This window comes from Patiria miniata, unplaced genomic scaffold, assembly GCF_015706575.1.
Source record: "Patiria miniata isolate m_02_andy unplaced genomic scaffold, ASM1570657v1 HiC_scaffold_2, whole genome shotgun sequence".
NCBI classification, from domain to species: domain Eukaryota; kingdom Metazoa; phylum Echinodermata; class Asteroidea; order Valvatida; family Asterinidae; genus Patiria; species Patiria miniata.
The window spans coordinates 11,763,010-11,775,387 of record NW_024037058.1 but is presented as its reverse complement, the minus strand read 5'-3'; the positions used below and the strand labels follow the sequence as shown (position 1 = coordinate 11,775,387).

General features: G+C 42.2%; 1 protein-coding gene across 2 annotated transcripts in view; it reads right to left on the bottom strand.

Annotated features, from left to right (window-relative positions):
* The window catches only part of LOC119726517 (pseudouridylate synthase 7 homolog), a 76,621-nt gene that overhangs the window by 16,206 nt on the left and 48,037 nt on the right, over window positions 1-12,378 (bottom strand). For both annotated transcript variants that reach the window (XM_038198239.1, XM_038198240.1), the window contains exons 9-13: window positions 9,422-9,484; window positions 8,184-8,309; window positions 5,353-5,414; window positions 3,884-4,041; window positions 1,564-1,702 (exon numbers count right to left, since the gene is read on the bottom strand). In XM_038198239.1, the coding sequence (XP_038054167.1) occupies window positions 1,564-1,702; window positions 3,884-4,041; window positions 5,353-5,414; window positions 8,184-8,309; window positions 9,422-9,484 (548 nt within the window). The remainder of the gene's footprint in view (window positions 1-1,563; window positions 1,703-3,883; window positions 4,042-5,352; window positions 5,415-8,183; window positions 8,310-9,421; window positions 9,485-12,378) is intronic.

Below are 12,378 nucleotides of genomic sequence, written 5' to 3'. Positions count from 1 at the left end.
GAATAAGGCACTTGCAGATATGTTGTAAATTTGGTTAGTTACCTGAGTCAACGCACAGATCAGGGGAAGGAATTCAGTGAGTGTGAGATTTGCAGCTTTGTTCTTTTTTCCGGCCCATCTAGTTTTAAAGCACTATGGAGCAAAACATTACTAAACATCCCCAAGATTAAGAAAAGAAAGTCCACACTCGTAATTTGGAAGATAATTGTCTGATGAGCTTGTCATAAGAGCTCATAAGATGATCAGATTCCAAATTTTGACGCCTCTAATGCGTGTGAAGTTTCGTTTTTGGGGGTGTTTAGATTGCTTATACATGTATACTTATAAAAGGTACGTGTGGAAATTATGACAGAGTGTACAACAACAATATTGACAAATCTTTTTTCTATTTTCATCTTTTGTACAAACACAAGCCTCAAAACTGTTAGCGGAATTGTAAACCCCTTTTAAATCTACTTTTCTTCATTCACGATTTGCATCCAAAGACTGTTAAATGACAAGATTATTGCAATATGATCTTGACACACAGTGTACTGCTATTTAGCCACCCTCATCAAAAGCCATTACTTTATGGTACATGTACAGTACTCTTGAATGTACATGTACAGCTGGGGCCAATTTCATAGAGCTGCTTAAGCACAAAATTTGCTTAAGCACAAAAACGTCTTGCTTAATAAAATCAGGTTACCGGCCAAAACTCCATGCGATTGTTATGCTAAGTAAACAACAGCTAAATACCAGTCACAAGCAATGTACATCACATGGAGTTTTGGCCGGTAACCTAATTTTACTAAGCAATGTTTTGTAAAAGTGTACTTAAATGCTCTTTCGAATTGCAGAAGGTGTGACATGCAAACAATGAGTAATAATACCTTGGACTGGACATTTGGGAAGACATTTGGAGACATTCCCATAGACTTGTGCACAAATTTACATGTGCCCTAACCCAATATTCCCTCATCCTTTTTCCATGAGTTTCGGTATGTTTACTAGTTAGACAATGAGCAACAAATATAACCTTATTGCAACGGTAACATTTTGCCTATAAAGGGTGGCGGTGACAATATCCGATGATTGCCAAAGTACCATTTAGTCGTATAATAATAACAGCCATTTAGTCGTATAATAATAACAGGTTTTTGTATAGAGATTATGATCAGAATGCTTTACATTATTATTACCCCTGCTCATTGTCATTGGGCCAATGAAACATTTCAAATACAATTTCAGCTCCCTGGGGAGTATACAGCTGGATGCTGCCTGTTACATGTAGGTGCAAGGAAGCTAATTCAATCACACTAACCATCTCTGCCCTCACAGGTACCCATTTACTCCTGGGTGGAGAGAAGCTATGAGTGACAAAGTACCTTGCCTGAGGACACATGCTCCATAGCCGCAGGCTGGACTCGAACCCACAACCTGCAGAATAACCCGCGTACCAAGAATTCAATGCTCCAGACCACGAGGCCACAGCACTCCACGCAACAGGTGTCTAACGTTGTGTATGGGTTAAGTAGACCAGCTCTTACCTGATTTGTATGGGTTAAGTAGACCAGCTCTTACCTGATTTGTCTTCCTTTGACAGGACCAGGTCTCCTGGAATGACCTTCAACCCATATTTCTGTATGCGGCGCGTAGTCAGCACATTCCATACATAGCTCTGGTAGCTGTGAACATACAGCAACCTGACATTGCGGGGAATCTGTGTGGTAAGAACAGAAAAGCCATCAAGTAAGATACAGCGTGGAAGCACGAGTCCATCTCAAGTCCACGCAACTCATATGTCTCAAGCACGGATCCTCTACACAAGGATAAACGACTTCCCCAATTTCTGGTTAGAGGCGTGATATGACACTTGCGTGTTGTGCATGCGAGGAGCGCGAGACTCGGCGTGCGACTGTAGTCTTTCGGCGGTTAAATTTCTGTCAGGACGCCAGCTGTCGGCGATCATGGCGCGCACACATTATTCTACATGTTCTATCCATCGTTCTATGCGCGGACGCGGCATACCACGCCCCTAGACAACCGTTCCGTATATTTTGTACAAAAGCTCAGATGAGTCGTTTATCCTTGTGTAGAGGATCCTTGTCTCAAGTAAATCACACAAGTCCTTTCACATGTCCAGTTGCAAGTGCAAGTATATACATGTAGGAACAATAAACATGAAGTGCCTTTGTCAAACACGTTGTCCATTCAAAGTAGCTTGTGACTAGACTTGATGGAAAGACATGTGATTGAATCAAGTGAGCACCAGTAACAGACTTGCAATGTTTACAACTCAAAGAGCCTAGATTCAATTTACATTTGAAAAAACCAAGCTCTTGGCATTGCAAGGGTTTCCTGGAGAAGACAACAAGCGACAGTGAGACAAACTCAGGCCCGTCGCTAAGGGGGGGGGGGGGCAAAATCCCCCGAGCAACTCCCCCCGAGCAACTCCCCCCCCCCCCCCAATCGGCAAAAGCCATAAGCGGACCTGGCGATGGGGCTGAACAAACTTGTTTGTTTGTTTTTTTAATTTTCAAAATAATGTGTTCGTACCGTTTGTTCATTTCACTCATGAGACACTGGTAGAAAGAAGAGTAGTATTTCTTTCATGAAATCACTAGTTTCTAGGATATTCACTATATTTATGATTTATTTCCAGCATTTGCCACTGTAGTCTTGGCCCAAGGCGCTAGTGATTGATAGTGGAAGGTGCATAGTGGGCCCTTTAATGGCACAACAATTAAACCAGCGGGCCTACTCGCACTAACGTCTTGGCCAGTTCGTATCAACGGTTTAACTTTTTCTGTTTTTCTAGAAAATGATTCAATGGCTCGCCAGACGGTTGTAAACACTGACGGGCTATACGGTGACACAGCATCATCGCTTTCCTAGGGAACGAGAAAATGATTCGATGGCTCGCCCGACGTACGTCTGTAAACATTCGCGATACGTGCGGTGAATGGGAACTGCCGTTTTGTTCATATTTATACAGGCGGTCCTATTTACATAAAATGGCAACACCCCTCTTGCTACGAATTAAATGACCAAGACGTTAGTGAGAGAATGTAAGAAATCAAATATGCAAGGTTCCACACAACATTGTTACTATCGCTCTTCATGACTGACGTCTTGGGCCAAGACTACGCCACTGCAGTTGTTAAGACTTATCCATCATGCCCTGCCCCATTGTTTTGACTAATTTAACTATGTTTAAATGTTAGACTAAAGTTCTGTATGTGTGCACTTGCTACAATACCCGTGTTGATGAAACATCTAGTTATACCCAACACGATATGAGACGAAGGGGTACCCCCCCTCAATCTCCCTATACCCTATGCAAACCCTAGACTGTTGTTAACTAGCACTAGATATCTCAAAAGAATTCCTGAGATTCTGGTAACACAATGACCAACACAAAGGGGGGGGGGGGGGGGGTCCCTCCGTCACATATCGTGCTAGTGCATCTAGTGTTGTACGGAGAGAAGTGCATGTTGTTCCCCCATGGCACTTGGAAGGGCCCAATGAATTGTCGAAGACAGACAACATACATGTACATTTTTACATGTTATTCCAGACAAGAGATTCGCAACGTTATTACGAAGCACTTGATATACGCCACATCGGTATCTTGACGAATTAGTCCAGGTCAAAGGTCATCCGGGATAAAATCACTGACACAATGTTATGTGATGTTATGCGATGTAACGCTAACGCCATTCTGCTCCTAAGTATAATGCGCGTGCGTCATGCGAACGTCTCCTTGCGTGATGCATGCGCCGATGAGCTTCCGAATATCCCGAATGACCTGTGACCCATATCACTGTGTGCATGCGCAGTTGAATACCGAACTGGCTTATCTGATGGCAAACTCTGGTTAAAGCCATGGACCCGACCTTACACATAGCAAGCTCTGGCGGTAGTTGTTGCTGGACTCCTTGAGCGCCTTCAGGAGCTGCATCTCGATGGAGATGGTCTTGTGCTTGGGCAGGATGTCCATCACGGCCTTGGCATCTCTCGTGTCCATCCACAGCTGCCGCCACCTGTTGTCTTGGGTGTCTGATGGTACAACAGTAACAAGGCAACAGGTGAATTTCGTCAACGTTAAGGTTTCTTTGCAGTGGGCGTGTTTTTGTGTGCGACAGGCGTCTGTTTTAAATTTTACATAATAGTGAATTGATCCCAACAGCTAACATTTCGTGTCGGTCATCCTGCAAGTGTCTTTGCTGTTACAGGTTTTGCTGTGGTCTTGATGATGGACTACGCTTAAGAGAGCACTCGTCAGATAGATATCAATGCACCTTCTCACAGGGTCATTTTTTGTAAAAAATCCTTTGTATGCAAGCCTTTGTAAATAAAGTCATAACCAATTATTAATTTTATAAATGCTGTACGTTAACAGTATACATACAATTCATAAATTGACTTGGAGTAATATATGTGTCTTATCTGTTATTTTGGAATTGTGAACAGCTTGCTTGTGATTTTGTTGCAAATTTGTGGAATTCTAGAATTTGGTACAGACGATGTAATTTTATAATTTAAAGATTTTATAGCCTGCGACAAAGAGTTGAACAGCTGATGAGTGTGTGTGATTTGAAAATTGCCAAGCTAAACAATTGATTAAGTTTGCTTAAAAAAATGCTTGGAAATTTCAATGCTTTGGACGTTTTAATCACTCTGTTTAAGACTGCTTGGAGTCTGGATGCTGATAAGACTCCAAGCGGTCTTAACCGATTTTGTTCAACAAATTCAGTTCATGTTTTTTTAAACACACCTCTAGCTAAATAATGGAGTGTCCAGCTGGCGAGTAAGATGTAAACACATCCTTTTATGGAGATTGCCACGCTCGCCGCGCGCGATGTCGCGCAGAATGCACCTGTGGCGTTGCGTTGTACATTTAGAACTATAAAATTCTGACTCACTGGTAGTATTGCACATGCCTACGTGAGGATTAATAGTGAAGGTTCGATAAAACGGAAAGAGGCATTGGCTTTTTAGGAGTCCAAATTTTATGTGACACTGGAAAAGTCTTTAAAACCAGCTAGCCATGTCTTTATCATCCATTTAAGACCGGCCACGTGACGGGCTCTCAACCACTAGGAATGGATAAACTGTCTTAGGTATGTATGAATGATGATTCAATCTGTCTAAATCTCATGTGTTATGACTGTTGCAGTTTTGTTTAAAGTTTCTGAAATCCATATTGTACAACACGCTGACATACTGACACAGCAAAGCAGCCACTCTGAGTGGGATATGGGTGATGATGAGTTGGCTTGATATTTCTGTATCACTGTTACTGCAATTAATTCTGAGTACCATTGCACGCAAGTCCAAGGTCCAACTTTAATCTCAGTATAAACTCACTTCCTTCTCTCGGTTTCAGTATCAGATCCACAGCCTCCTGCCACTTGCTCAGGAGAACAGCCCTGTTAGGAAATGGGAGGTGAACTGTCAATAAAACATGTTTGAATATGTCCGAACTTTCTTTATCAAGGCATCCAGTGTTAATGTCATTATAAGACAAAGTACTTGCAAACAAAATTCGGAAAACTTGCAGTTCATTTTCTGTGGGAGCTGGAAAGGTACCAAAGGTTGAGTAGGGAGGGTGGGGTTGGATACAGACCAATCGGGGCACCCTATCCATACTATCACAAAGGCCCCCTTCAATGGTGGAAGCATTGTGCTAGCCATTGGTCAGATCATCTGTCACAGGCCAGGACATAACTTCATGATGCTGCTAATTATAAGCACCCCATTTTCTGTCATCACAGCCTCAGTCTCTTTCATGGAGATCGTTAGAAGTAAGCACAGCAAAAGCACTCTTTACCCCAGAGGAAAAAGTTGCCGAAATCAGTGACACAACAATAGAAATCTCCATGCATGCGCAACTTTCAGCACAACCACGCCATGAAATAATGCTTAAGGTTATCACAATTTTCTGCTACAGTAAACACAACGTTTCTGCTAACTATTATTATGCAGCGCCATGCAATTGGGCCAAGTTGCTTTGTACACTAGCATGCACAATGGTTTAACCATTGAAGAGAGGCCATCATGAGTGTACAGTGTCTATAGGTTGGGGAAATCAGTTTGCATTTTCATCTTCTTGGCACTGTGTTATCTATTTACTGTTTACTAGGAATGCTAGACGGCATTTAATAACATACATTACAAGAGCTCCAGCATCCAGTGTACATGTACATGACACAATACATGTTCCTATGCTAAATTATGCACATCCGGTATTAGTGTCCACTTTTCTTTGCAAACCCCATATGCATAGTGGCAATGACATTGTTGTACTCATACTTGTTGTGCCTCTTCATCACTGTTGAGGGGGTAACTGTTCATCTAATCTATTGCTAGAGCCTGGATTTGAATAAGAGTTGTGCATCGGGTCTGGTTGACCAGGCCAAACCGATCCGAAACACGAAACCGATCTGAACTCCCCAAAACTAACTCAACCAACCCGACAAAAATTAAGAAATAAAAAAACCTGATATCTGGCTAGGGCAACTGTGAACACTATTTGTGCCTGAGCTTAATCGTCATCTCTCAGTAACTGAATCATACCATACAGCAAACCATTTTGGTCGTACCGGGCACAGCGACTCTGCAATAAATATTGCACCGTGTGAAGTTCCAAACTGTTTCATTTTTTTTTTCTGGTTTGTTTCAGTTTACTCCGGTTTAAGCCATTCCAAAATGGCTTAACCGACCCGACTCGAAAATCGCAAACGCAACACTGAAACTGACCCCGGACCAGACTGAAATGATGGACAAACGACCCGATCTGAGCTTAAGTCGGTTTCAGGTCGGGTCTGCACAACACTAATTTGGACTAGCGCTTGGGTGGCCAACACTGAAGAAAGAGGTACCACACAGGGGTTCCTCCCTTATGTACATGCACCATCCCTTCCTTACTCCGCAGTATTAAGCACTACGGAATGACAAAGTTCCATCCATCTTGAGTAGAACAACAGATGCCTTTGACAGCGTTGGCATTTGTCAGCCTTGCAGTTATCATCTAAGATCAGCTCCTTAACAGGTGGCTGTGATTGTGCAAGAAACCATCTGTTCCCGAAGACCAGATGTGACAAAAGTTCTAATTTTGATACCCGTGGTCATCAAAACTGGAAGCAATGCTTCCTCAGGTGCAGGGATTTCCGAATAAATCATCATTTCCTCTTTGTGGAACACAATAAAATTAAGCCTGTTATGATAAATTTAGGCTGTTGATGTGTCTTAACAACGTACTCACTATTTGGCCGATCATGGATTGCCTCTTCCTTTTCATGGTGTGTGTCACTGCGTTATGGGGAAGGTTTTATTGTTAGGGACCGAGTTATGGGGACTTTCTGCTGTCCCCATAGTGTCGTCGGTATATAGTACCATGGGACAATGCCTGTGTAGCCTCCACAGTTATGGAACAAGAATATGTGGGCAGGCATTGAAGACACTGTGTGGACCTCTGAACAAAAGATGTAAGACAAATTCACCCATGTGTTTGTGTGTGCTAAAGTATCCGTACATGGTAATATGTTTATTAAGGAAAAAGAGGGTGTTGTTACATCATGTACATGTAACACATTTTACAGACACATCATTAAAACCCAAATTGACAACCTCTGCTTATTTGAAATTCCTCTCACACACTACATGTAGGTTAGTTATTCAGTCACCAACAACAAGTTGTAAGATACATGCATACACACATGTTTCAGGCAGCTTGCTTTGAAGACAAGCATGTACAGTGAAGAGTTGGTTATGGTTGGTTCCAATATACATGTTCTGGGTCTCAGATGGTCTGGTTTAAGATGGTCTCATTCAGAGCTGGTCTGTGTCCAAGTTGGTCTGTTTCTATTCTGATCTGGGTCCGATTTGATCTCGGACCGAGGTGGTCTTTGTACATTTCGGATTGTTTGGGTCTGGGTTGGTTTGGGGCTGAGTAAGACTACTGTTGGTCTGACTTGGTATTGGTCCAAAAGGCTTGGGTCCGCCGTGGTTTGAGTCCGATTAGGCCCAGGTCTCTGTGTTCTGGGTTTTGAGTTGGCCTAAGTCCGAGTTAATTGGTCCAGGTCCCAGTTGGTCTCGGTCTGAGTTGCTTTGGGTCTGAGTTGCTTAAAGTCCGAGTTGCTTTGGATCCGAGTTGGTTTAGGTCTGAGTAGACCTGCTTCTGGTATATATCTACCCACCTTCCAACCAAATGTGTGGCCACTTGGGAGTTGCCGAAGCGTTGCATGCCATAGTAGTTGATGAAACCCACGTCCCGCATGGAAGTGAGTGCTTGGTCAATCTCCTCTTGAGACACATTAACATCTCTGCAAACATCAGAAAACATACACATGTAAAATCCAAACACAATGGGGTTGAAATATGCTTAGCTAGATGCACTATTGTGAACTCTTACGCAGGATACAAATTCCTGTCTTACGGTAAGGATTTGAAGTTGAAAAAAAAAAGTGTGTTTCCAAATTTCCCCATGGTTTACATGTTAGGGGAACCCTGGGCCCAAAGTTCAAAAATTGGACCTTGTACATTTAATCAACAACTTTATGTGTTTGCTGTGTTCATGCATGAGACAATTAATGTGGTAATTATGTGTCAGGCAAGTTTTTGTGTCTATTATTTCAGGTTCTGAATGATTAGGGTCTTCTGTGCCCATGTCCAGATATGCAATAGCAGTTATATATAACTGCTATTGATATATCAATGATGGATCTGTCAATTTGTTCCTGTCCTCATTGCATCTGACATCTCTGATTTTATAAGTCTGAAAGCAACAGTCTTCCAAGAGTGATCGTGAATAACAACAATTCGTAAAAATATCTTTGAAGTCTTTCTTAATGCTGAATCCAACAGGATCCAACTAAATCATATACCCGATGGAGCCTGTGGGATCGAGCAGTAAACCCACGGTGTACATTCCTGATGCAAAATGTTGGATTCAGCAGGCAACTGAACCGCATTATAACGCCAGGTTGGACTCTGTTGGATTCAGCAGACAACTGAAAATAAGGCACAGTGGATTGAGCAGGAAACTCTGGTTGGACTTAGTCCGTTGGATTTAGCAGGGTAATCCTGATGAACTACTAGGGGGTTAGGGTTAAGGATGCTTGAATGGCAAATTATAAATAGGTACAGGAAAAATGTCACACTTTGGACCCTAACTTTATAGAATGACCCTTATAAAAATGCCTTTGCAAATTTGCCCTTTAGTGTAGCTGTACAATGCATGCTAGGTGATTGTACCAAAGGCAGAATAGAGAAAAGCTGATCTGGATGTTGTAAACTTTCTTTTATATACACTCAAGTGTTGACAGAAAGGGCACAATGAATTGAAACTATACATAAACAAGTTAACATTATGAGGTACATGCATATGAACATATCAGTAAATCACTGAGAGAACATTTCATTCCCATCGCCTTACCGTAAAACAATCACAAAATGGTTGCCTGAATGATCACCCAGGGTCAACGGTTCCTTCACATATCTGAAAACACAAACAAAGCAGCAACATATATATGAAAGATATGTTTGGCACAAAGTCAGCTCAGTGCACAACAAGAACACATGGCATAAAAACCCTCCCAGCTAAGTCATCACAGAAATCAAAATCAATCAAGTGCTTTTAACAGTTCCCTTGTTTATTTGATACAAACACAGCACAAAAAGACAGTCTACACTCATATTGCAGGGGTCATAATTTTGAATCTGATTATCTATGATAACATCATTTATATAGACCTTGGGGGAATGTCGTTAGCTACATTTTGATACCCTGTTTGCTACCAAACAGTTTATGAAAAATGATGCAGCTTGAAAAGTTGCAAATTGAAAGAGTAAACGAGTGGAAATTTGCTGCGTGACAATGTCACACTGCCCGAAACGACTAGCGGGGAATACCGATCGCACGGTGCACGTGAAATTAAATTACCCGCACTTTGTTTAGGCAATGTGCAGTCGATAGGGGTCAGTTAGGGGCACGTGAAGTTACGCTTAGCAATTTAATTAGTCCACGCATAATCTTTAAATCTTTTTTCATTTAACCGTTGCCAATCTTGGACAATTTACAGTCTTTGGTAGCAAACAGGGTATCAAATTTTAGCTAACAACATTCCCCAAAGGTCTATATAGATGACGTTATCATAAGATGATCAGGTTCAAAAATGTGACCCCTCCAATGAGTGTGGACTGTCTTTTTATGCGGTGATAAGAATGTAGCTACAAGTATGCTTTGACTGGAGGTGATTGATACATTGTACTGTACATACAAATGCATGGCAAGGGAAGTGGTGAAAGACAGCCTATTTTAAATCCCCCAGTATTCGACTGACAGTGATGTGATGCACTCAACGTTTGATCAATGCAATTTAAGCAGGAGCTTGATCTATGACATATCAAATTAAATCCTGGCTCTTGTTATGATGTCGCAAGACAAACCGTGTCTTTGTTTTTATTGATCAGATGATGTCACCTTCAAATCGTGCAATTTGCCATTTGAACAGCAGTATACATGTACATTGTATGTACAGTACATTCACATTGTGCATGTGTTTTTTTTTCTGAATGGCAACGGCCATCTACTGTCATTCATTACATGTACAGTACATGTACTTTACTCATGCTTCACCCATTCGGACACACACTTTTGCCACTGACATGACTGATGAAAAGGGATGGGTTGGGTTAGTACTGTTTATAACAATAAGGACAGTAAGTATACCGGTAGTGAATGATCCCCAAACTATTTTCAGTGACCTGCACTATGAGCTACACTGTTGAGCAAGCTTATGGGTAATTCAGCCTTGAACATCCAGACTTAAATGACCAAGTTTAGGAAACAGACACTGATTAGTCAGAGGCCATGACAGACACATTGCACCAGAGGCAGTGTACACATGTATATCAATTCTTATGGTGACACCCACTTTCTAGTCAAGGGACTTGAATACATGTAACTGCAATAAGCTAGAGTCATGCAGAACTGATATTTTGGTAGTTGCAAACATCAAACTTTGTTAAAATCTTAAGGAAAGAATTGACTGGAGCAGAGGTTGAAATTCCGACCTCCTGATAACCATTAATTCCGGTGCTTTTACCAACTGAGCTATTCAGCCCCCGGTTTCCCAATTAGTCAATATCAAGGGACGCTAGTCAGAAGCCATAAACCAGTATGCCATGCAGCCAGGGATCAAGCCCAAATTAAGTCACGGTACAGACCTGGGAATTAGCAAACGGGATTACTCGGAGAGAATACGGCTTTTTATTACGAATTTTCAAATGAGCCACACAAGGAAAGTGACTAGACGAATTATAACAATTGAAAAGATGAACAAAGAAATTTACTGAAGCGGGGCTTGAACCTGCCACCTCCAGATAACCCTTCTGGTGTGCTGACCAACTGAGCTATCTAGCCCTATGTTGGCGGTTCCCCAATTAGTCAATATCTTTGGTCAAGGGGGGCTATGAGCTCCGTGTGCCAATGAAAGAGGGCGCCCTTTTACCTAGCAAGGATGTCCCATGGGCGGGACATTTAGCTGGTTAACACGCACCATTCCTTGTGTGTGACGCAATGTACACCAGGGGATTTGTACTATGTACACGCAGTGGTACGGCCGCGCAACGCGGTAAAATCTCAGTCAGGCATCGGTCGGTCACCCCCAACTGTACTTTGTTTGCCAGTAAGGGGGTACTTGTGAACGGAGCGGATAGCCATAAACCAGTGTGCCATACACCATATAGGTGCAACACTGGAGTGCTATTGTGAAATGGGTGAACATCGTAAGACTTTGAAGGTAATGCAGCAAAGTGACCACAGTGGTAGAGGTGGTCTTGATGCAAGATGTTCTTAGCGGGGTAATTCACAATAGAAGTCCGCGCGCAGCAGCATGTACATGTACGTTCCCGGTCCCATAGGGCCATCCAGAAACCTGACTCGGTCGACGAACTGCACACAAAGAACCAAAGAACATCTTAGGAATCTTGCACTGCAATAGGGCAGGACTAAATATGCAAAATAACAGTGCATGCGTACCAGTGGAAACAAAAGAATTGTTCTGAAAACAGTTTGTCAGGTTATATAATGTACATGAACATGACATTGACATCACATGTAAGCACATGTCGACCGTACGGATCAGTCGAATCATGGCCACGTTCAAATGGAGGAAGAGCACCAATTTAATGATTATTATTTTAGCTTTTCAAGGTCCAGTTTCTTTGCTACAAAACTGATGGCTTCATCCACACAGACCGACCTTTCTGATCCAACGATGCTTGCTGTATTAAACACGTAGCTTTGAAAACTGCAGTACAGCAACCAGACATGCTACGTCATGCAGCAAATGCACAGACAATTCTGCTAGGAAATTTCCCGAGCAGAAA